General features: G+C 47.9%; 2 protein-coding genes across 4 annotated transcripts; one reads left to right on the top strand and one right to left on the bottom strand.

Annotated features, from left to right (window-relative positions):
- Positions 1 to 717: 717 nt before the first annotated feature.
- VPS4A (vacuolar protein sorting 4 homolog A) lies at positions 718 to 10,521 on the top strand. 2 transcript variants are annotated; one of them, XM_074200511.1, is made up of 12 exons: positions 1,482 to 1,585; positions 2,732 to 2,843; positions 2,948 to 3,095; positions 4,246 to 4,307; positions 4,391 to 4,510; positions 4,937 to 5,093; positions 5,231 to 5,379; positions 6,334 to 6,415; positions 7,623 to 7,842; positions 9,017 to 9,157; positions 9,648 to 9,744; positions 10,203 to 10,521. In XM_074200511.1, the coding sequence occupies exons 1-12, from the start codon at positions 1,565 to 1,567 to the stop codon at positions 10,211 to 10,213; spliced, it is 1,320 nt and encodes a 439-aa protein (XP_074056612.1). In that variant the 5' UTR covers positions 1,482 to 1,564; the 3' UTR covers positions 10,214 to 10,521. The 2 variants fall into 2 exon arrangements, with proteins under 2 accessions (XP_074056605.1, XP_074056612.1); XM_074200504.1 differs by lacking the exon at positions 1,482 to 1,585 and adding an exon at positions 718 to 954 and having other exon boundaries at positions 9,648 to 10,521.
- A 3,320-nt stretch (positions 10,522 to 13,841) lies between these two features.
- Positions 13,842 to 25,107, bottom strand: COG8 (component of oligomeric golgi complex 8). Of its 2 annotated transcripts, XM_074200499.1 has the most exons (6): positions 24,704 to 25,107; positions 23,796 to 24,003; positions 21,869 to 22,693; positions 20,814 to 20,982; positions 19,751 to 19,927; positions 13,842 to 14,886 (listed from the first exon to the last, which is right to left on the bottom strand). In XM_074200499.1, exons 1-6 carry the CDS (start codon positions 25,090 to 25,092, stop codon positions 14,729 to 14,731), a joined length of 1,926 nt encoding a protein of 641 aa, XP_074056600.1. In that variant the 5' UTR covers positions 25,093 to 25,107; the 3' UTR covers positions 13,842 to 14,728. The 2 variants fall into 2 exon arrangements, with proteins under 2 accessions (XP_074056600.1, XP_074056592.1); XM_074200491.1 differs by lacking the exon at positions 13,842 to 14,886 and having other exon boundaries at positions 19,278 to 19,927.
- Between the last annotated feature and the right edge of the window lie 60 nt (positions 25,108 to 25,167).

Here is a 25,167-nt window from a genome sequence, read left to right as displayed (position 1 = left end):
TCCCAGTTAATTTTAATGAGCTGATACGTTCTTGTCCTGGTCGTACAGCACTTCCTGAAAATAGAAGCTAAATTACTTGATCCATCTGTTTCCATGCAAATTAAAGGCCAAAAGCCGGTTTATTTTTTCTGAAATGTTAAAAAGAAATAGGGATAGTTGAAAATCGCTTAAGTGAAAATCATTTACTTTGAAGAGTATCCTGAACTCTTTTAATCCAGACCTATTTCTTCCTTTGGTGATAAGCTATCCTCAGGCGATATGTTTGAAAAATGTACTTGCCTCGGCCTAAACTTGAGCTTACTGTGACTAACATAGGCAATTAAGAAACAAGGCAAATCAAAGCGCTAAAATGTGGTAAGTTCATAAAAATGACTGCAGAGACAAAAGGAGGGAGCAACTTCATTTAGTGACCAGCCTACCTCTAGAAATATTAGCTATTATAAGCACTAAGAGTAATAATAGACGGGTCCGTTGATTCAGTTCACACACAGCTTGTAGGGAAAATCCAATGTACTTTAACACGCGGCCACCCAAGGAAGCCCTGTCTTTGGGCTCAGAGAGTGAGGGGTCCCAGTGAGGGGACCCCACCTGGCCTGCTTAGGGCCCCAGAGGCCGGCCCCGCCCCCGGAGGCAGTTACAGTATCCGCTCAGGTCCCCATAGCAATAGAACGGGCAGTAACAGTAACAGAATCCCGGCCGGTCGCCATAGTAACAGTAACTGACGAGGCAGTAGCAGTAGCAGTATCCCCGCAGCTTCCCAGTCACAGTCACAGTCACTGCGTCAGTGTCCCGGCCCGTCCGCCCCGCCGAGCTCCCCTCGTCCTTCCCGCTTCTCTCACGTCCTCGGGCGCCTCTCCTTGCAGCCTCGGGGCTGCTGCTGTCCGGCCCCGCCGCGCCTCCGGGCCCGGCCTCCCGCGCATGTCGCCAGGTCCGTCCTTCATGTTGCACGCCCAGGTAGGGTATCCCAGAAGTCACGTGCAGTTTGAAGTTTAAAAGAAAAAGGGAAGAAATGCACCATGCAGCGCTTTTTTGTTTTTTTAAATAAATTCGCCTCTTGCTCTCGAGCATCCCTTCCCCGCTCCATATCCGCGGGGCCGGCCCCGGTCTGCAAGGCTCTCCCTCCGGGCGCCGTCTCGGACTGCCCCAACCCGCCTCCCGCGGGTCCTGCTGCCCTGGATTCCCGGCCCGGCCGCCCGGCCCCGCTCGCCCCGCCCCGCCCGGCCGGCCCGGCCCTGCTCGCCCGGCCCCGCTCGCCCCGCCCCGCCCGGCCGCCCGGCCCCGCCCCGCCCTCCCCGCCCCGCCCGGCCCTGCTCGCCCCGGGACGCCGGGCGCCTGGGCGGTTCCGGGCGCCGCCGCTAGGGGGCGGGCCGTCCCCGCGCCGGGCCGCTCTAGGCCGCGCCGCCCCTCTCGCCGCTCCCTCCCGCCTCGTCCGCTCGCGGTGGCTGCGGAGCCCAGGCCGCGCCGAGCCCAGCCCAGGCCGCGCCGCCGGGCCCCGCCCGCCTCCCGCAGGGCCCGCACCGAGGCCGCAGCCAGCGCCGGGGCCGCGGGGCCGCCGGGAGATGAAATGACAACTTCCACTCTGCAGGTACCGGCCGCGGGGCCGGCGGGGGAGCGGGGCCGGGAGCGGGAGCGGGGCCGGGGCCGGGCCGGGCCGGGGCCGGGGCCGCCCGGGAGGGCCCCCGCGCCGCTGACGGGGAAACTGAGGCCGCGGAGGGGCGACCTGCCCCAAGGTCACGGGGGCTCCCTTGCCACGCCCCGGGCCACGCCCACCCGTGGCGGGGGGGGGGGGGGCTCCGTGGAACTGGCCCTGGCCCCACCCGCGGCCCGGCCCGGGGCTCAGGCCGGGCCGCGGGGCCCCCGCGAGCCGCAGCCTCCCCGGGCCGGGCCGCCTTCCCGCCGCTTATAGTCCGGAGCCCAGGGCCGCAGAACCCCATTTTGAGGGCGGGGAGAAGAGCCGCGGCTCCCTGGAAATTGTGCTTTTCACTTGTGCCTTTTTTTTTAAGGTTTTTTTTTTTGCCAGGCAGTGGCTTGCCCGAGGCCGCACAGTCAGGTCATTATGAAGTGTCTGAGACCGGATTTGAACCCAGGTCCTCCAGACTCCAGGGCGGTGCTCTGTCCACTGGCCGCCCCCATGTTGTGGCTTTCAAACAGAAAGACACTTCTCGTGTTCTTGCCTATTAAAGTCAATATTAGAACTATTCCCACCCTTATTCCAGAGGAAGCCAGTTCAGGGGAGCCAATAGAATTGCCCCAAATTTCCTTGAACTCAAAAGAGTGAGGCCTAGAAGGAGCCAGAGCCTCTCTGAATCTCAGAGCATCTTCTGTCCACTTGTTTCTGACCTCTGGCCCTCATCCTTCATGGAGTCAAGGGTCAGGGGAGCTCCACCGTTGGCGGCCACTTTCCTTTGGGCGGTGGATGAAAATGTCCAAATAACAACAGTGACTTCTCCCTCTAGTCTGGACAGAAGCTCATGCCTCCTGCCGGAGTCCAGAGAGGAGAGTGAGTGCGAAATGCCTGTTCCCTGTGTGCTTATTGTGCAGAAGGGAGGACTCTCTCTTAATGCCTCCTTTTAAAGCCTGTCTGTGTGACCACTGGGAAGTGGTTGGCTCTCGTGGCCCAGGACAAACAAACAAGTCAGCCCGAGCTCATTGGCTCCAGTGTCTTCCTGCTGCCCGTGACTGAGTGCTTTCAGGAGCTCTTTGGGAGCCCTGTGCCATGTTGTCTTTCCAGAAAGCCATCGATCTGGTGACGAAGGCGACAGAGGAGGACAAAGCCAAGAACTATGAGGAGGCATTGCGGCTCTACCAACATGCTGTGGAATATTTCCTACATGCAATCAAATGTGAGTCTGGGTGGGGCCCTGAGTCACTGTGGGCACCTCCCACAAAAAGGAGGTAACCCCCAAGGCTAAATGGGCCTTTTTTGGGGGGGCCACCCCTTTCACAGATGAGGCGCACAGTGACAAAGCGAAGGAGAGCATCCGAGGAAAGTGTATGCAGTACCTGGACCGGGCTGAGAAGCTGAAGGATTATTTAAGGAATAAGGACAAGCAAAGCAAAAAGCCAGTGAAAGAGGCTCCAAATGACAGCAAGGGGTGAGTGGCTTTATCCAGAGGGGCTGAATCAGCCACAACAAAAGACTCTCCAGACTCCAAGAACAGATTTCCTTTTCCTGTGTGGTCATCTAATAAAATTACATAATTAATTTAATTTGAATGCTCTAATAAAATATACCTGGATTTATGGAGAACCTGCCTCTCGAATGCCAGCTGAAGTTTCACAGATCACAGTAAGAGAAGCAGTTAGCAGGTGGCGTCCCAGGGAGAGGGAGATTCTCTGTGTAGAAAACCCATTGTCATGAGCAGATGTGATTTGAAAGGGAGGGTGGGTGCTCTGAGAGGAAGGGACCAGACCCAGGAACCCGCCTTGTTCCCAGAGGACAAGATTGTGCAACAGGGTTTGAATTCTCTATAATGACATTTGTCCATGGTAGGGAGAGCTCTCAAGGGGCAGCAGAGGATAGTAGGGAGAACCCCAGGCTTGAGTTGGGAAGACCTCGGAGATTTGCTGTGTCACTGCACTGACCAGCTGACCAGCACTTGTCAGTCCCTCTCTGAGCTTGTGCCCTCATCTGTAAAATGGGGGCAATAATCCTGCATTACCTATTCCCTAGGGCTTTTGTGTCGTTTACAAGAGATAATGCATGTAAAGTGCTTCCTGAATGTTAGAGCTTGGTGTTAATGCTGGCTATTATTATTTTGTGTCTTGGACAACTGAAGAGCATTTTGATTTTACAAATGGGCTCCTCCTTAGGAGGATGCATTGGATAGCTTTCCTTTCTCTTCTTTTTTTCAAAATTTTGTTTATTTAAGGCAATGGGGTTAAGTGACTTGCCCAAGGTCAGCAAGGCAATTATTAAGTGTTTGAGGTCGGATTTGAGCTCAGATCCTCCTGACTCCAGGGCCGGTGCTCCATATACTGCACCACCTAGCTGCCCCAATAACTTCCTTTTTTGTGACAGAAAAAAAAAATCTGTAGGCTGTGCCCACAAAAGCTCCCACAGGCCTTTGGTGGGAGGTGCCACTGATGCAGTCCCTCATGGCATTGCCAATGGATTGCTCTGTATCCTCAGAAGATGATCCCTTTTCTTGCCCACCAGAAGCCAGGCATTGGACCTTGCTTGCCTCGAACCTCTTGCTGCCAACATGAAGTATCAGGTTGTGACTGCCTGTTTCATTTCCACAGAAGTGACAGTGACAGTGAAGAAGAGAATCCAGAGAAAAAGAAACTGCAAGAACAGCTGATGGGTAAGTGGTATGAGACCCCAGTGGTTATCCCCTCAGGCCTTTGGTGGGCCCTCTTCTCAGGGAACGCTGCCTTCTTGTTGTAGGGGCCATCGTCATGGAGAAGCCCAACATTCGATGGAGCGATGTGGCTGGACTGGAAGGAGCCAAGGAAGCTCTCAAAGAGGCAGTCATCCTACCAATTAAATTCCCACACTTGTTCACAGGTGAGGGTTGAACTTATTCAGCCCAAAATAGCAAAATTAAAGTTGAAAGTTCCCCAGATGAGATGAAAACTATTTCTCATTCTTCTAGGAGACCAGAGACCCCATGAGTCCTGTGGTCTGTCAGTTAGAATGAGGACACATGACTAGAGGCTGCTGAGCATTAGTTCCCTTGCGGCCTGGCATCTCTCATTCGCTAGAGCCTCGATGAGAAAGATGCTGATCCCACAGATGGGTAGTGCCCTGACTTCAGGTCCACCTCATCCACAAGAACAGTGTCAGCAGGCTTTGTCACTGTGTGAGCTAGAGATGGCCAGAGGTCATCCAAAAAGCACAGGGCAAAAGGTCTCAGCTTCAGCGTTAGCTGCCTAGTTGTCTGATCCAGAATCTTTTGCTGCTCACCCACTAGTTTTTCATTTCCTCTTGTAGGCAAGCGGACCCCCTGGAGAGGGATCCTGCTCTTTGGACCCCCTGGCACAGGAAAATCTTATCTGGCAAAGGCTGTGGCAACAGAAGCCAACAACTCCACCTTCTTCTCTGTGTCCTCCTCAGATCTGATGTCCAAATGGCTGGGGGAGAGTGAGAAGTAAGTTAGCAGTCAGGCCACACCCGCTCTGAGCGCTGGGCCTCCCTCTGCCAGTGGAGCCATTGGGGGTTGGAGACACCTGGGGTGAATAAGGGCAGTCATGGCTCAGCTGAAAAGCTCCCGGCTTTTCATCACAGGCTCGTCAAAAACCTCTTTGAGTTAGCCAGGCAGCACAAACCCTCCATCATCTTCATCGATGAAGTGGATTCTCTCTGTGGATCTCGAAATGAGAATGAGAGCGAGGCTGCCCGGAGGATCAAGACTGAGTTCCTGGTCCAGATGCAGGGTGAGTGCTGAAAGGAGCCTGGAGGTCACCTCATGCAGCGTCTTCATTTTATAGGGGAGGTTCTGAGGGTGTGGGGAAGGGGCTGCCCGGAGCTGTAGAGCAGCAGCAGAACTTGGCCTTCTCTGGCCCAGAGCTGACCCACCCTGAATCCCTGTGTCTTTGCTCCTTGGCCTTTATGCCTCAGAATCTTCACCCCCAAACACACTTGCACCCTGGACAAGATGGGACAGAGGGCCCATCCACCAGGTGTGAGCCTGGAATGCATGGTCAAAACTGCCGGCAAAAATGCTGCTGAGCCCTCCACAAGCAGACTTCTGGTGGAAACCATCTGGATGTCTCAGTGGACTCCGCCCCCCCCCCCCCCCCCCAAATACATCAAGATCCCTGTGCCAGTGGCCCAAGGTGCCAGCCCAGGCTGGTCATGGAGAAGTTGGACCTTGAAGTTTGGCTGGAGCAGCACCCTGGTTCATGGGGATGTCCACACCTGCCAGTTGATCACTGCCAGCTTTTTCAGCACACATAGACCTCCCTAGGCCATCCACATGGTTTAACACAAATCTTTTCTTTCCCTTTTTGCCCAGTTCTCCTGCCTCTTCTCTGTTCGCTCCTTAGTTTTCTTTAATTTGCAGGGCTAAAGTTACCAGTACTTTGAAGGAGCTGTAGAACCTTGTCTGACTGGTTGTTCAGGAAGACATGAGAGTACACCCAGTTGTGTCTTTTGCATTCCTTCTGAGAAGCCTTGACCTTGCCTTGACCATCCTTGCTTGACCTCTGTTGTTCTTTGCCTGTACCCCAGACAAGCCTATTCTCACTTCAGGAGGCCCTAGTAATCGGTGTTTCCCCAATGGAGTCTTTGGCTTACACCAGCTCAAAGCCCCTAGGCTCCTTTCCCAAAGACGATGGCTAGTGGTGGTCGTGTTAGCTTGGTCAGCTTTTTTCGTCTCTTTTACATAGGGGTCGGAAACAACAATGATGGCACCTTGGTCCTGGGCGCTACAAACATCCCATGGGTGTTGGATTCAGCCATTAGGAGGAGGTATGACTCCTATTTCACTGGAATAACCCATCTAGTTACTACTAGCTCCTAAATTTATAGTCCATTCCATTGTCAGCTGTACAGTAACCAGCCACCTTTGTCTCTGTGGTCATAGCCTGCATAGTTAATCACAATATTTTTTTATTTATTTTGAATTTTACAATTTTTCCCTTAATTTTGCTTCCTTCTCCCCCCCCACAGAAGGCAGTCTGTTAGTCTTTACACTGTTTCCATGGTATGCATTGATCTAAGCTGAATGTGATGAGAGAGAAATCATATCCTAAAGGAAAAAAAAATAAAGTATAAGACATAGCAAAATTACATAATAAGATAATAGGGTTTTTTTAAATTAAAGATAAGTATTTGTTCTTTGTTCAAACTCCACGGTTCTTTATCTGGATACAGATGGTATTCCCCATTGCAGACAGCCCAAAATTGTCCTGATAGTTGTACTGATGGATGAACAAATCCATCAAGGTTGATCATCACCCCCATGTTGCTGTTAGGGTGTTCAGTGTTCTTCTGGTTCTGCTCATCTCACTGAGCATCAGTTCATGCAAATCCCTCCAGGCTTCCCTGAATTCCCATCCCTCATGGTTTCTAATAGAACAATAGTGTTCCATCACAATATATTGCTTGCAATTTTTCTGTGTTGACTTGGCCAGGCTCAGCACTTGATGGGGGGGGGCGGGGTCACACCTTGGAATTCATCAGCTCCAATAGTAAGGATTCATAACTGTTTTTTGGTCAGGTTCCCCTTCACAGTTTGGGGAAGCTGATGAGCTCCTCAAATCATATTTTTAAATGCACAAAATTACAGAGGAATTTAATTATATTGAAATATAATTATCAAGATATATTCCAGTTCACAAACCCCTTGAAATCTATCTATGGACTAGATCTGTGAAGCCCATGTTAAGAACTCCTACGCTATAGAATAATTCATTTGTTGTTCTCTTTCCTTTAGAATGAATCCACCAATCAGAATCTCTCTCCTTTCTTCCCATCTCCCCACATAGGTTCTCTTGGGGTAATGTCAATTATATACTTTTGTTAGATGTAGTAAGTAATGTGGCACTGATGGCCTTGAATGGCCAGCCTTTTTACCCTGATATCTATGTTTAAGGAGTTGGGGAGATTCTTGATGGAACCTCCATAGTCTTTTAAACTTATATAGCTCCCATATTCTCTTTGCTTAACTCTCTAGGTTTGAAAAACGAATTTACATCCCACTGCCTGAGGAAGCAGCCCGGACTCAGATGTTTCGACTACATCTCGGGAATACCCCACATAGCCTCACTGAGGCCAACATCCTTGAGCTAGCCCGTAAGACAGATGGCTACTCAGGAGCAGACATTAGCATCATTGTGCGGGATTCTCTCATGCAGCCTGTGCGAAAAGTGCAGTCAGCAACCCACTTCAAAAAGGTAGGGTGATCAGCAGCACACATGGCAGGGGGAGCTTTGTAAGCTTCCTTTTTGTAAGCTCTTTGGCTTCTTGGTTCCTGCTCTTCAAGGAGAGTAGAGTGTAGGCGTCTGATGACCCCATCTCTAGATCCAGGAGTAGAACCATCTTGAAGTGGGTTTCAGTTCCTTGTCATTTTAAGAGACATACTGGGACATCAGTGATTGGTTAAGGAAAAATAGCTGATGGAACTTCCTGAGTCTGGAGATTTGGTGGATTGGGATGAAGGAGGCTGGTATTAAAACAGGGAGGGAAGGGAAGATTTAAGAGTAGGAGAGTAAAATTGTTACCAACCTGAGAGTTACTGGGGCTCCCTCCACAGTACAGACCCCCTACCCCCTACCCCAGCTTACTTTGACCTAGGAGATCATTCAGGAAGTCAGCACTGAACAGAGGTGAGGGATGCACTTAGGCTTCAGAAGGAAACAGTTTTTGGACACAGGAAGTCATTTTGCTTACTAGGCATGTTTTTTGGTTACAAAGAGTTCTTCTTTTTCAATGGAAATAAATTGGAGGGGTGGCTAGGTGGCACAGTGGATAGAGCACCGGCCCTGGAGTCAGGAGGACCTGAGTTCAAATCTGGACTCAGACACTTAATAGTTACCTAGCTGTGTGGCCTTGGGCAAGCCACTTAACCACACTGCCTAGCAAAAAAAAAAAAAAAAATTGGAAAGACAAAATAGGGATATTCACTAATTAAAAAAAATGTTAAGTAACTTTTTTACAAAATAAACTATTGGGGGGTGGCTAGGTGGCACAGTGGATAGAGAGGTTAAATGATTTACTGAGCTCACCTAGCTAATTCATACTTGAACCCTTCTGGACTCTCAGTGCTGAGTTTGTTTCCACTGTGCTGTGCCAGCCCCTAAATATTAGCTCACAGATTCCTCAGTGTCTACTCTTTCACCTAGTTTAATTAGACAGCATAACTTTCCCATGAATCTGATCTCTCTGAAAGACTCGACAAGTTTAGCAATGTCAAACACAACCAATATTACCTTAGAATTATTGTTTAGCATCTTCCCACCCCCAAATATTTCTCAGAGAACTTTTTATTCTGCCCAGCCAGAATCTACAGAAGACTATGTCTTGATGGGCCAGTTGGTCTAGGCCCCTTATGTCTTTGGTTGTTTCCAGGTCCGGGGCCCTTCTCGCACCAACCCTGGAGTCATGATAGATGATCTTCTGACCCCCTGCTCTCCAGGAGACCCTGGAGCCATTGAGATGACTTGGATGGATGTACCCAGTGACAAGCTGTTGGAGCCTGTGGTGTGCATGGTAAATAGATGATAGCCAAAGTACAAAGTCCTCATTTCACTGCCCTCTTCTAAGAAAACACCAAACCACTTTTTGTGGTGTTAGCCCCATAGGTCCTTCTGGCTTACGCAATAAAGGATCTCACTGTGGTGAGACAGTGCAGTTTTTTCTCTTTATTGATAATCAGAAGTCTGAAAAATATTGAGTTTGAGATGAGGGGTTTGACTTTGTCTACAGTAGATATTCAACAAAATATTTGTTAGCTTGATTAGCTAGCTTTACCACTGCCTACTGTGCCTGGTCACCACTCAGGCAGGCATATGATTTCATGGCTGGGTCCAAGAATAACTTCATAATATAGTATGAAGGTAAGAGGCAAGATACCTTCCTATCCCAGGAGACAAACTCCAATTCACTTAGTCCTGAAAACATTATCAGCATAAAAGATGGCACCTGGGGCAGACCTCTCTAGCTCAGGCCCTGGTCCCAGCTACCTCTTTTTCCTTTGCAGTCAGACATGCTTCGGTCTCTGGCCACCACCCGACCCACTGTCAATACAGAAGACCTTCTGAAAGTGAAGAAATTCTCAGAGGACTTTGGACAGGAAGGTTAAAAGCTTCTGTTGGGGTGATGGTGAGGGGGGAGGTTGACCAGGGGAAGTCCACAGCACTTCCTCTCCCCATGCCAGCAGCCAGACAGGGCCCCATGGGGCTAATTCCAGAGTCACAACAGAATCCACTTTGCTGTCTGGCGACCAGCTGGGAAGCAAGGAGGATGGGCTTCTCCTACAGCCTCAGAGACACTGGAACACAGCTGGTACATGATGGAGCCTGGGTTCTACATGTTTCCTCCTTTCCAAATGCTCCCTACTCCTTTTCCCTGACTCTCCCTGTCTTCTGGTTTTTTTTTAACTTTTTTTTTGTAATTATTCTAAATTAATGCTGCTTGGATTTTTGTCTTGTTTATAAATAAAAATAAAATCACCCAAAAGCTTCAGGGAGTGGAATGATCCCATTCCTGCAGTGGTCAGCTCAGCCAGCCCTTTCCTCCTCCTTTCTCTTTTTAGCCGTGTCCTAGGCTCTTGAGAAAAGGCCATCTGAAGCCCTTTGGCTCCTCGACCTAAAAAATTTCCCAAGATCGTCAGGAATCTTGCCGGTGTCACTTTGAGCTAGAATACATGGACTTGTTTCTTCTGTGCAGGAGAAGGATGTGACTTCTGCAAATGAAAATCTATTCAAGTCAAAATAAATTAGGTCTGTAGTGAAGACTGTTGGCCCATTTTTCACAGATGCCTTTTCCTCCTTCTGCCTGGGGGAACAGAAGTGTTGCTGCACTTAAGAGTCCCTCTCCTGGAAATGGCCTAATAAACCTTTTTCCCGTCCTGAGCCACCTGAGTGATCTCATGTCTCTATCGCTTCCTTGAAGCTACTGGTAAGCTGTTCTCTACTTCCAGCAAACAACTGTTGAGTAATCAATTCTCTACGAAATAGATGTTGAGGGTGGGAGGCACTGGGATCATTGTCAGGAGGCTCACCCTAGCTTCCGTGCTAAGAATCATTCTTCAACATCTGCTATTCTCAGATTGGAGTTTTTAGGTTTTTTGTTTTTGGTATTCTTGGACTGAGGTGCCCCCAGTCAAAAGATTATAAGAGTATGTTATCTGGCACTGGTGTATTTTTGATTTTTATTTACAGGGAGTATAATGTCTTAAATGTAAGGTGTATTTTTCCAGCCTCTTGATCTTATATAAAGGGATTTCGATATTCCATTTAAAATCCAAATAATGGAAATAGGAAATTGTCACAAATATGAAATCCTAAAGAGCTAGTTTAGATCTGGTGGTTCCTTTGGGCAAAATGAGATAGTGGGTGAGACAGGGAAACATTATTTTATAAGGAAAAAAACTTATAATTAGAGCCATCTAAAACTTGGAAAAGACTGTCTCCCCAAAGGGTCAAGGTTCGTGAAAGATTAAACAATTCAGTTTAGCAAATATTTATTCATGCATATTTTATAATATATCAGTTTATTGATGTTATATTATTATGAGTAATAAAATTAATTTATCACTAACACCTATCTGTTAGTTAGAGGGAGTTCTTAAGCCTTGGTTTGGCTACGTGGCCTCTACAAGTTGAATCTGGCTCAGGGGTTGAGTGTAGAGGAATAATCTTGACAATTATAAACTAGATACTTACCTCTTTAAATGGCCTCTTGATAAATCCTCTAACTAGACACTAGTGCAGCAGCTGAGAGACAGCCCTCACAGCCGGATGGACCAGATGTCCTAGATAGCCTCACTGGGACACGGATTTGCCACTGCCTGCTTACTTTTGTAAACACTGAGACCGAAGATGGGGCTGGAGGACTCCTCAGTGCCTGAAGTTTGTCGTTTGGGTTCTAATCCCTTTCTATGGTTTCCTCCTCCTGATAGCACCTACTGCAGCTTTCTTAGATTGGAAGAGTCCTCCTTGCTTTTGACTTTGAGCCAGTGGCATTCCTAAAGCATAAGCAAATCTGTTTTAGGATTATCTCAGTTGTATTCTCCAGTGGTTAACCGTTTCTTTGGGATGCTCTTGCTACCTGTCTTTAACCTGGCTGTTTAATCCTTAGCTTAAACACTGACCTTTAAACATTTTTGAGGAAAAGATAATGGTTGCCCATTTGCCATCTCACTTTAATATATCTGATTCTGTATTCAAAAGATTTCATTCCATAAAATAGTCTGGGATTCATCAGTTACATCATAGCCTCTTCCTCTTATATTCTCCATTCTTCCAAGGACATGGCTTTGATTCTAAATTAGCATTCCACATTGGGCTGCCTTTCCAGTTTCTAGGACTACTGTCAGATCCAAACATAAAGCTGGGGAAAACTATTTTGGCAAATGAAAATATTTGCCCTTGGGGTCATGGAGACCCATTATTGCAAGGACTATTGGAATGCTTACAGAGGAAAGGAGAATGGTGTCTTTGTACTTTGTGACAACTCTTTTCTGGTAGTAGCACTAACTCTGTAATGTTCAGTCTCTGAATATTAGCTTTGCAAATCAAGGCCATACCTAATGGAATGAAAGATGAGCACACTCCACCCTTCCTGCACATCCTATTCAACCACCCTCTGGATTGGTCATTAGAGTTTACCAATCTTTGTCTGGCCATGATGACACCACCACATTCCAGTGAGCATTACAAATTCTCTACCCTTCCTTTCTTCCCCAAAATCAGTGATACACTGCAACACCCTAGTTTATTGCACCTGACTGCACCTCTCCAGGGACAAACCCATTGAATGGCAGTCTTCCAGGGAGCTCCTAGTGCACGTACAACCTGTTCCCCCTTCTTACTTGGGCACTGGCTGTGCTCATTTACTTGAAAAGAGTAGCCATCAACTAAGGTCACTGCTCACTCTTGAGAAAAACTGTAGAGCCTCCTTAAGGAAAGGATGAAGGCAGTGGGGGGAGGGGGGAAAGGATTCAGTTCTGCCTGACCAATGGCTTGGCATCTTTAAGCTCTAATGGCTTGAATATAGGCCAATCTTCCAGGAGAAAGACAAGTCATAGTTATATGCTGAAAAATAACATGAACCACACGGCCTATACCAACTTTTATCTAAACCATGTCTGCAAACATTAGGTCGAACCTGACTGCCCACCTCATAGACCTATATGGTGAAAAGCTTCCAACAACTAATATAAGGTAGTGCAGCATTTGAGTCCCTACTCAAGATTTACTAAAGGCTCTATAAGCTAAAGGAGGAAGTGAGAAATGCTGATTTCTCTGGACTTTGACCCTCTCTAGATTATATTTCACATCTAGATGGTACTAGGTTTGCAAAACATTGTTTTCATAACCATCTTGAGGTATGTCATTCAATCTAAAGATAAAGAAACTGAGGTTATGAAGTGAACTAACATAGATCTGGGATCTGCCCTGAGGTCTGACTAGTTGAACAGTCAACATTAAGCCATATTTGTTGGGAAAAGGATCGCCCTCTTGGGGGCGGCTAGGTGGCGCAGTGGATAGAGCACTGACCCTAGAGTCAGGAGTACCTGAGTTCAAATCCAGCCTCAAACAATAATTACCTAGCTGTGTGCCCTTGGGCAAGCCCTTAATCCCATTGCCTTGTCAAAAGAAAAAAAAAAGGATCACCCCCCCCCAACTCGTCCTCCAAAAACAAAAATGCCATAAGTGAAAGAGCAGAATAAGGAAGGCTTCTGAGTTTTAGTATCCTAGGGTTGATGCTAAAGGATGAAAACTTCACAAAGCAGCCCAACAGCCAAATTAGGAACCAATACAAAAGATGCAGGGAGTTTGTCGTTAAGAATCCGACTGGGAGCCAGGACCACAAGGTCCACTTCCTTTGTGCAGTTTGATCTGGAGCTGAGAGTGTCTCAAGCATGTCCTAGGTGGGCCCCACTCGTAGATCCAACACACTCTTATCTTTCTCTCAAGCAGTTCAATCTTATATCAGAGTCCTTTTTCTTGGGAAAAAACTTACATTCAACTCAAATATAAAAATGAGTGCAATCAAGTGGCAGATCTTGGTGGGCAGATCACCTGTTTCCAGTCCCAGTACCCTTCCCTTCTCAGGAAACTGCTTAACAAGCACCAATAATAGTGGGAAAGGCTCTACCAAAAAATAACTATTTCAATGGAACTGGTTTTTCCAAGTAGTTTTTAAAAAAGCATTCTGAAAAAAAAGGGGCCCAAAACAGTAACCTTAAGAAATTCTGCTTTACAGAATAATGCCCAAACTAATGATTTTATCCCTTATTGTGCAACACTGCTATAAACATTTTCTTTCTCATCTCCATTTGAGAGAAGGAAAAAATAACTTTATTGTAAAATCTCATCGTAACTAGTTAACTCTTCCATCTTATCCCAGGTAGCCCCTCTGATAAATGTAAAAAGTATTTAAAAATCCTATGACTGAGAGTAGGTTTCCCCACAGGAGAACATGAGAGCTAAAGTGGTTATTCAGGCATTTGTTATCTGCAATATGCTCTGAGGTTGTTTATGGTTATTACCATTTTGGGCCTTTGGCTTTATAGTACTTGTAAAAATCATGCAATAGGCAATGATAGTTGCAGTGTGTGTGTGTGTTTGTATGTGTTTAGCTGCTCATTTCCAGGAAACGTATTGTCCACTCAATATCTTTATTTTCTTGTTTGGGATTGTAATTTTATATCTGGGGAGCTCCCAAAGTGGAAAGTCCCTCCACTGAAGCCTACAGGCAATGTATCTCTCAGCTTAAAGGTTTTAAATGTTTGAGACTCTTTTCTGGTCAAACAGCTACTGTGAAACTCATCAGCCAAGACTCAACACCCAAGTTTTCCTGGTCCAAGGTTAATTCTTTAATACACTATGTTACCTCTTTTATTATATATCTCCCAGCAATAATTATCCTTTTTCAAAGTGGAGGTCAAACATTTTGCCCATGGCACAAATTTCAGTAGACATGCTTCTAGAGTCAGTACAAAAATGACTAATTGTTGTGATCAGCTGAACATAAGCCAAGCACATCATTTATGGCCTGAAGTTCTAGCTTCTGGAAGATGCTTTTTCAGAATTCACTCTGGAGATGAGGACTTCAGTCGTTGACTTCCATCCACCGCACATTTGTAAAAGTCTTGCTGTCCATTTTGTCGATGAAGAGACAACCTTGCAAGTGATCCATCTCATGCTGAACAATCCTGGCAAGCCACCCACTGGCCTGCCACACCACAGGTTCTCCATTTTCGTTCAGTGCTGCAAAGAAATACATTGCACTGTTGAAAACAAGCACTGTATTTCTCCATCTCCCACCAGGCTTATTCTCCTTTCTTCCATCCTAGTTAAGGGTCTCCCCTATTCTCTTTATTGACTAAAGTGGTATTTTAATTCAGGGGAAAAAAAAGTTCCCATTATGCCCACAGGAATTGCTACAGTTCTTCCCCATCCTTATTCAGCCCCCGTTCCCATCTGTGATAGTTGAGATTCTTGGACTCAAAGCAGTTGGGGGATGGGAAAGCTACCTGTCTCACTTTCCAAGCAGCTTCTCTTTCGTTCTTCCTCCAGTCTACCTATGTCTACCTAGCTACCAACACCCCAACATTTGGAGCTAAAGGCAGGTGTATCTGTCAGCTTAGAACCCTAATCTATAGAATCCTTAGATATTTTCCTTTCTCTCCATGTTCTGACCTACTGAGACTGAGCAGTTCAAGATAGGTCCAAGATTTCATTTTTTTGACCTCAGGTAGAACCTTGAATGGTAGAATGTTTGGATTTCTGTTCCATGTGCAAGCTGTACCCCAAGGAGCAACAGCCAAGGGCGTGCCTCGAAGAGTACACAAAAGGGAGCAGGTTGAGCCCTGTGTTTGGTGAGTGACCCCGACTCATCTTTCTCCATGCCTTCCTTTCTCTTCTCTATTTCCAGGTGCTGCAGTCTCCAAAGTGGGGCTGTGCCTGACCAGGAGTAGGTGATCCCCCAAATGGAGGGGGGCAAGGGAGGACCCAGCTCACCTTTATTACTTTCGTCAGCTGCCAGGCTTGTCACTTCTCTGCCTCAGTTTCAATAAATAGTAACTAGCCTTTATATACCACTTTAAGGGTTGCAGTGCTCTATACATGGATTATCTCAATTGATAAATGGGAATTAATAACTACTGCAACCTCACAGAGATCAAATGCAATTACACATGTAATTACACTTCCTTGGTCTTAAAGTGCTCTTAGAAATTCTAGCCATTTGTTAGCTCATTTTTTTAAATTTTCTGCTTTTCTTTCTCCTTTAATTTTTTTTTTAGGTTTTTGCAAGGCAATGGGGTTAAGTGACTTGCCCAAGGCCACACGGCTGGGTCATGATTAAGTGTCTGAGGTCGCATTTGAACTCAGGTCCTCCTGACTCCAGGGCCGGTGCTGTAGCCACTGTGCCACCTAGCCGCCCTTTCCTTTTCTTTTATTGAAGTCCATGGCATTGCGCAGCGGGGGCAGGACGGGGGCTCAGGTCCTGCAGGCAGGCGATCTGTGAAGCCAAGGACACCCTGGAGGAATGTGTTCAGAGAGCTGCAGGGGCCCATAATTCACAAGGTCTGAAGACCCTCTGCTCCGAAGTACTCGGGGGTGTCCGTTAGCAAAGCCCCCTGTCCAGCTGCCCAGCCGGGCAGCCCCTGATGGGGGCGTCTTCCCCAAAGCGCACCAGGCAACACCCCATCTTTCGGGACCTTCTAAGGAGAGCTTGCTCATCGGCTGACTGAATTCATGCTAATGTGCGGCTGCTAAGGAATCGCAGTTTTCATGGCACCAAACTACCAACAAAAAGACTTTATAGAGCTAAGAAAAAAATCAAGTCATGTGAAAGACCAAAAGCTCAAGCGTGTCAAAGGTATTCATGAACGAAATGCGGTCGGGAGGACCCGAGTTCAAACCCGGCCCCGCGGCCCCGCCGCCCCCCGGGCCGCACCTCCCGGCCCCGCCGCCCCCCGGGCCGCACCTTCCACCCGCACCTCCCGGCCGCCCCCCGCCCCCCCCGCCGCCCCCGGGCCGCACCTTCCACGGCCGCACCCCCCGGCCGCCCCCGGGCCGCACCTTCCACCCGCACCTCCCGGCAGCGCGGCACGCAGGCCACGAAGCCCGCCAGGCTGAGGCAGCCCTCGGGGAACGAGTCGAGCCGGGGGTCGAGCACGCGCAGGCGCGGGTTGACGAGCACGCGCAGCGGGCAGGGGGCCATGCGGCGCGCCTGGCGCACGGCGGCCGGGCAGGCGCGGAGCAGGCGCTCGGGCACCTCCAGGACCAGCACCTGCAGCGCCAGCCCCAGCTGCGGCGCGCTCAGCCCCACGGCGCCGTGCGCGCGCATCACCCGCACCAGCCGCGCGATCAGCGCCTGCGCGTCGGGCCCGGCCAGGCGCTCCGGCTCCAGGGGCCGCGCCGGCGTGCGCAGCGCGGGGTCGCCGGCCTGGCACACGTGCTCGTAGGGCGGCCGCGGCGGCCCCAGCAGGCGGCGCCGCAGGGCGCGGGGCCAGGGGCGGCGCAGCGCGGGGCCGGCGATCCAGGGGTCGGCGACGCAGGGCGCCGCGCCGCCGCCGCCGCCGCAGCCCCGCGCCAGCGCCAGCAGCTTCTCCCACGGCCGCCCCATGGCCTTGTGAGCGCGCGGGCGGGCCTGCGCCGCCGCCGGGCTTCCGCTTCCGCCGCCGAGGATGCCGGGAGCTGTAGTTTGCCAACGCTTTCCGGATGCCCCAGCCTGGAGCCCCGAGGTGCGCTGGGGCTGCTGGGAGAACTCGGGCGGTGCTACATCCGGTCGCTGTGCGCTTGTGCTGTATATTTTTTTTTTTAGATTTTTCAAGGCAATGGGGTTCAGTGGCTCGCCCAAGGCCACACACCTCTCATCAAGTGTCTGAGGTCGGATTTGAACTCAAGGACTCCTGACTCCAGGGCCGGGGCTCTTCGCACCGCGCCACCCAGCCGCCCCATTGTGCCGCATTTTTTACTTGAGTTGGTTAGTGAGTTAATACTCCTGGCGAAGTCCTCTCCGGGTTAAAAACCATGAAAACAGAGGCGAGTCTGACCCCTGGACTCAGGGGCGGGGGACAGGCCTCGCACGGCCAGTCAGCCGCCTTCCCGACTCTGCTTCCACACAGACCCTGCTTGATTCTGTCGGGGAGGGAAATGGGGTAACACTTCCGGAGGAGGGACCTCGGGCCTGATAAGGGCTAGTACAGCCTACTCAGACATGAATTCGTTTAACAGGCCATTAGAAATCTTGCGATATATTTTATGAAAACCTTTTAATCTCTTTTGTCACCGGGTAGATTTTTCACATACAGATTGTAACTCCAAAAACCTTAACCAGTCAGGTTGCAAGAGGGGGCTGGGGAGGGAATGGCGCTGGGCCATATCCTCTCACGTGACCGTCACCTCAGGGCGGCTCCTGGATGTTCACTACCTTTATGAGACTCGGGGTGCCCTTTTCCCGACAAAAGCCCAAATAAACTTTTTTGCTCAGAGGAGTCCATATTTTTTTAAAATGGATTTTTATCCCACAAATGAGTCAACATTCTGTCCCTTGTGGGCCCTTTGGAATTATCTTGGCTCATTGTCTTGCATATACAACTGCCCATTTCTTTTTGGATCACCATAACTCTAACTAGATTTTCCTGAAACAATCTAATTCCACTTCTTATAGGAATTCTTAGTGATTCATCACCATATATACCTCAACTGTTCAGCCATTCCCCAATGGACTGACATCTCAACTTACAAGTTTTTGCCACCACAAGAGAGCTGAGTGGTTTGTTATTTATTTTAAAGATGAAACTCAAGCAAACAAGACTGAGTGACTTGCCTAAGTGTCTGCGGTTAGCTCTGAAGGCAAGCCTGCCTCCATGTAGGCCCAGGGCTCTATTCACCGTGGGGGACCTGTTTCTCCGTGTTCTGTAGCATCTGTCACTTTCTTTCTACCATGTTTCTCAATTGATGGGTGCAAAATGGTACTTTAGTTTTAATTTGTTCCTGTAACTATTCATGATTTAGATCATTATTCATGACTACAGCCAGTTTTGATTTTTTTTCTCTGAAAACTGCCTGTTTGCATCCCTTAACCATTTATCAGTTATTTATTTTTATCTATTTTGTATATTTGAGTAATCACTTTTATCAGAGCAATTTATTATGTTTTTTAGTTTTCCACTATCCTAATTATGGTTGCACTGATTATATTTGTGTGCCCGTTTTTTAAGAATTATTTTAATGACATGTTTAAATATAATTGGTTTCCTTTGTCATCCTATGCATCTTTTTTCAAGCATTTAAAAAGTTATCTGACTCCTAAAAAGAGCCAGGATACACAGACAAAAGGTTAATAATCCCTGATCTAGTTCATCCTCATTTTACAAGCTTATTCACTTAAGAAAGGGTAGCTAGGGATCCCAGTGGACAGAAGGCAAAATCCTGCCTCAGGCACTTACTAACTTAAGTGACCTAAGCTGAGCCAGAAAGCTTTCTTCAGGTGTAGAACAGGGAAAGTAACACCACCTATCTCACAGGACTTCTGTAAAGACCAAATGATATTTCAAATGCTGTATGTAAAGTACTAGCATTATCCTGATGTTAGCTATTCTTAGTAAGAGCAGCAAAGGTGTACTGAATAAATCAGTCACGATAGCTAAAATATTCATTATTTATTATTATATATCTTTATCTTTTCTTAAACTCAGAGTTATTCCATGACTTCCCTTTAGTGTGTGTTTACTTTTATATCACTTTCTCAGAGATTGTCTCAAAAAAAAGACCACAGGCCTCTTAGGAGTAAATTCAATCCTAAAAAGTCAATGGGGTCCAGTCAAAGTGCTGTTGACACAACTTCTTCCTATAAAATCCCTGTACCCAGATTCTGAGTAAAAGGGTTCAAGTTGCAGGACAGGGTCAGACAGAGCTTGGAGATCATACTGAGTCTTGCAGTTGTGTATCCATCAAGAAATCATTGACTCCAGCAGGCACCGGTCTGAGACTGCAAATGTTTAAGGAGTAGAACTAGTGCTCTAGGTCCCAGCTGAAGGAGGTTCAGATGGCAAAGGTTCCTCCGAGGCATTTTTTTCTTCTGTATTCTCTAGGGAAGCTTCAGGAACAGATGCCAGACTGGGTTCCTGTTCTGTAACTTTCAAAGCTGGAGCTATGATCTCTTGTTCCAGTCCTTTGTCATCCAATAGGAAAACTGCCTCTCTCTTTGGCAAGATAAAAGCCAAGGGCTCCTGGATGACTTGGATGTTGACATGTCCAAGGTTTCCAAACTTGGAGAGTTGAGTGGGTGGAACACCTGGTTCAAAAGGCAGAGCCAAAAAAAAAAGTGACAGAGGTGGGAAAAGGAGAAAAAAAGAAAAAAGAAAAATTACTCAAAGTTAAACAAAGAATATCTTCCCACAGAGAAGCTGTAAGACACATGATTAACATCTTTAGATACATCAGCTCAGGGACTCTCTGAATGACTTCTCTACCCCCTAGTAGCCTTCTGATGCTGGCAATTCTCCACCTGCAGTCTCCTCCTTTTCCAAGCAGCAGTTTCTTCATTTGAGTAAGTACCTCATCAAACCTGGACCAGCCCTTGATTCGTCAGAATTTTTTTTTTTAGGTTTTTGCAAGGCAAATGGGATTAAGTGGCTTGCCCCAAGGCCACACAGCTAGGTAATCGAGTGTCTAAGGCCAGATTTGAACTCAGGTACTCCTGACTCCAGGGCCAGTGCTCTATCCACTGCGCCACCTAGCCACCCCAATAAAATCTATCTTAAAAAAAAAAGCTCCTTGACAGGGACTATATTTATTTTTGGTTGTATATGTAATCTTAGCACAATACCGAGCACATGGTAAAAGCTTAATAAAGGCTCACTCCATCTGCCTATGTGGTATCATATAAGAAAAAAGCATCCTTTGTGATAAGAATTCAAGAATGACCTCTGGGCTATAAATGATAAATAACTCTGGCAGAGCTGAACCAGTCAGTCATCCAGCCGGATCAGAATGGAATAACTGAATTGATTACAAGGAAAAAGTGAACACAGAGACATGCTAGTCTTGAAACTGCTAGTGGAGTCATGTTTTCTTGTCACTCAGTAGAAATGGATCCTATTCTTCAGATAAGAACAAAAAAGGAATAAATAAAACCAAAACAGGTCAGGTATAGAAAGGCACTGTTCTCAATCTCTTACCCAAAATCTGTGCTATCTGGGTTGGTGGGAAAAGGACCTGAAGGCAGCGATTTAGGTAAGGAACTAAGTCTTCCAGGAAAACGGTGCAGAACTGGACGAAGAGCTCTTGTTCCTGGCTACTGAAGGCTGCCTCTTCTGCCCGGTGAAAGGCCAATATTATTTTTGTTACCTTAAACACAAACAAAGCTCTCTTTAATCATATGTGGCACATTCTCCAAGTACTGCCAAGTCCTAAGTTGCTGTGCTCTTAGATACAACACAAAAGACAAGCTTAGAGATAGAAAATTCCTTTAAAACCTGTATTTAATATTCAAGTTCCAAATCATCATATTCCTGAAATCACCCAATCTCTCCTTGATTTGCTGCTCTCTTAGCAGCACAGAATTAAATGCCAATGAAATCAATCAACCGTATGCAGATAAAATAGAAGCCCAAACTAAAATGATCCCAAAGAAGGAAAGAAAGAATAAAACACGTTTCCTACTGAGTTTTGCTTTCTTTTTCCTCCTCACCACAACTGGCTCTACGGGATGAACCAACCCATGGTCAAAGTTTCTATCTAAGCTCTAAATCCTCTTACTGTAGTCTAGAGAAAAGCTTATTTTTAGCTATAACTCATTACCCTAGGTCTGGCTGTATTCTCTGGTTACTCACACTCTGGAGAGCAAAAGGAAACACCGAAACTGAAACAAGAGGGTAAGGAAAATAAAGAGTACAGTGCTAGAAAAAGTATGTATAAAAAAAAAAAAGAAAAAAGTTCCAGGAAACAGTACCACCATGATAATAAAATTAGTATTCAACCAGGAGTTAATATGACAGTTCAGAAACCACCTTCATTTCAGAGGGCTGGCCAGTAGCCCAGAGATGTCAATTAGAATCTTGCTCATGACTATTTTATAAAGCTATTATCTACAAATAAATTATAAATTATCTACAAATAAAATATGGCTGGAAAAAAAGGGGAATGTAAAAGGAGAAAAGGGGAGGAGAGACTTGCTAAACATCCTAATTCATCCCTAAAAAAGATTCTACTGTGATTCTTGGTATTTCCCCACCTTGACAAGGGCATCCTCTAAAGAAGTAGTCACATTCTGAGCCAGAGCCACAGGACAACAGAGACGCAAATCATTGAATGCAACCAGAATGTTGTTGAGGAAACAAGCCAGGGGTGGAAAGTCTAACAGTCCCATGGGGGGCTGCAAGGTTCCAGGCTGAGTCACAGGGACAGCAGGAGGAATTGCACTCCGCAGCGCAGCAGGAGCAGAAATAAGAGTATAGGAATTCATTTCATCCTGAAACTTCTCCACACCTTCTTGAACTGCTTTCTTGAAAGTGTTCAAAGCAACCTGCTGGAACACAGGTGCAAGCTGGCCCCTAAAATCAGCCCCTACTCGGCTGAAGGAGAGCCCAAAGTACATGCACTGGCCAAGAAGTGAGTCCAGGCGGCCACCACCTTCACGCTGAAGGTCACTCTCCAGAACCTGCAGAAACTGCGAAACCTTCTGCAACACCCAGCCGTGAAAGATGGCACTCTCATTCACTGATGGTTCCCCAGCAACTGGTGGCAGCAATGGATCCTCATCAGAGAAAATGGCACGATACTGTGTAATGATGTCAAAAAGGTGGACACGACATGCCTCGATAGTCTTGGTGATATGAAAATAAGGATCCTCACTGGGAATGGAGGTCAGGATAGAACGCAGCCACGCATCTCGGGCCTGTAGGAACTTAATTCGCAATTCAGCCTCTGTGAAAATATCCATTCGACGAAGATAGCCGATGACTCGGAGACAGGCAGGGAGCTGGATATTGGTTCGAAGTTGCTGAATCAGCTGGCTGAGCATCAGTTGCATAGATTGACGGACCTCATTAACAATGCCCTGCAAGTTGTAGAAATAGTGAGTAGAATCATGAGACTTTTTTAAAAGACTGGGCATGTGTGATTTCATTGGAATGGGGAACTCCTGTTAAACATCTTTTTCTAGCAACAATAAAGACTGAGATCTACTTATGTTAATGGGTGGCCTAGGGGCAGAGGTCACTCAACCCAGGTTTTTACAATTGCAAGGATGGCTCTCTATTCACACACCACACTGCTTCTCCCTCACAAAACATGATCATGCCGAAGTAGGAAAGTTTTATCAAACTTCTTTATCTGGATGGCATTCAAAGGCTTCCACAATCTAGTACCTGCTCACCCATCTTTTGAGCATCCACAAGCTCTTTGTTCTGTCCAAATCAGAAATGCTTCACTACCTGAAGAAAGATGATGTACCCATGCCCCAGAGCCCTGGTGAAGGTGGCTTTCTATGTTTGGAGCACAGTCAGGTCAATGGTCACTAATCTGTACTACTCTCTATACTTTAAAACTCAAGTCCAAAGATGTCAAGAAGTCTTCTGATCTCCCAGGGTAATTACAATCTTCTTCCTCAGGCCTTGAAAGGCTTCACTTTTTTAAGTCCCTGATGATGCATCTTGTAATAAGAGATATCTTGGGCAGCTAGGTGGCAAAGTGGATAAAACGTTGGCCCTGAAGTAAGAAAGACTTGAGTTCAAATCTGCCCTCAGACACTTAATGCTTACCTAGCTGTGTGACCCTGGGCAAGTCACTTGACCCCACTGCCTTGCAAAAATGGGGGGAAAAAAGTTACCTTACTGACATCTTATGGAAGCACCTTGAGAGTAAAGCTTGTGTCTTAACTTATACCTACTCCAGGTTCTAAGAGTATTTTGCATGCAGCCAACACTTACATGTTTGTTGACTGATTCCTATGCTTTGTGAAATTATGAAACTAAATTGAAACTAGATTGCAAGTAAAGCCAAATTGCAATTTGTGCTCCAGATTATTTCTCATGATAACATATAATTACGTTAATATAAAGTATCAGACTAAGGGGTTTCCATGCGCAGAGAGATAGTAGGGAAAGAATATCAGACACCTGAGTCCCAATTTGGCAAGCTTAAGAAAACAGTGGTGATACCTGGATAACAGGGATGGTAGAATATTTTCTTTCCAGTCTGCGCACATAGGCTGCAAGCTCAAGAGCCTCCTCATAGTAGTTATTTCGAACACAGGTGTCCATTAACTGAGGAATCTCCAAGATTTCCAAGATCTCTGTGTGCCTGTTCAGTGTCAGGGTATTCATATGGCGATTGGAACCAATCTCTTCAGCATCCTTCACAAAGTTCCTATTGCAAATCAAAGGATAAATACATGAGTTCAAAGCTTCAAATGATAATCGAGTGGCTGCCCAATTACTTCACATTTTCTCTCAAGCTCAGATTTTCTTTTAACATCCACAGGAAGTGCCAGCACAGGCTTTAGTAGAGGTGGTCCTCTTGGAATCAGGAGGCTGGGGAAAGGTGAACCAAAATGCTAACTAATGCCAGACAAATCGCCACCTCTTCTGTTCCCCCCCCTTTTTTTTTAGGTTTTTGCAAGGCAATGGGGTTCGGTGGCTTGCCCAAGGCCTGTGTGGCTAGGTCATTATGAAGTGTCTGAGGCCGGATTTGAACTCGGGTCCTCCTGACTCCAGGGCCGGTGCTCTGCGCACTGCACCACCTGGCCGCCCTGTTTCCCCGCCCTTCACAGAGCTAATAACCCTCCTCCCCCCCCGCCGCTCCTTCCGCTTCGCTTCGCTTTGGTCCGGGCGGCGGCACTCGGCAGCTCCCTCCAGTCCTGCGGAATGAAGCGCCTCGCCCCGCTAACATAGAACGCGGCTTCGTTCCTCACGGGGAGCCCCAACCCCCCACAGAACGGGCGCGGGGGGCAGCACCCGGTCTGTTATTTGACATTCTTTAGCCGGCAAACCGAGCTGTACAAACACGGCCCGGCTGCCCCCCCAGCGGCGCGGGAAGCCGGGCGGGCCCGGGCTCCCCTCCCCCGCACCGGCAGCTCTGCTGGAAGCCGGGCAGGCGGCCCAGCAGGCGGCTCAGGGCGGCCTCCACGTCCCCGAACAGGCGGTGGATGCGCTCCGTGCACTCGGCGCCGCGGATGAAGGTCTTGTAGTTGGCGAAGGCCAAGTCCCGCGTCTGCTGCAGCAGCTGCGCCCGCTCCTCCGCCAGCCGCTCGGGCTCCCGCCGCAGCCGCTCCAGCCCCGAGCCGCTCAGCTCGCGCAGGTAGCGCCCCACGTCGGGCCGCTCGCGCCACTGGCCCTCCGGGAAGCGGTCTCGGAAGAGCGAGGCCAGAAGGCCCTCGTCCTCCACCTCGCCCAGCGCCGCCGCCGCCGCCGCCCCCGCGGCCCCTGCGGCTCCGCCGGCCGCCGCCACCGCCGCCATGCCGGCGCTTCCGGGGTCTCCGCCTCCCTTCCGGCGGAAGTACCGACGAACGAACGTTCCTTCCGGAAGTCTCTA

This window comes from Macrotis lagotis, chromosome 1 (assembly GCF_037893015.1).
Source record: "Macrotis lagotis isolate mMagLag1 chromosome 1, bilby.v1.9.chrom.fasta, whole genome shotgun sequence".
NCBI classification, from domain to species: Eukaryota; Metazoa; Chordata; class Mammalia; order Peramelemorphia; family Peramelidae; genus Macrotis; species Macrotis lagotis.
This window is presented reverse-complemented; position numbering and strand designations above follow the sequence as displayed.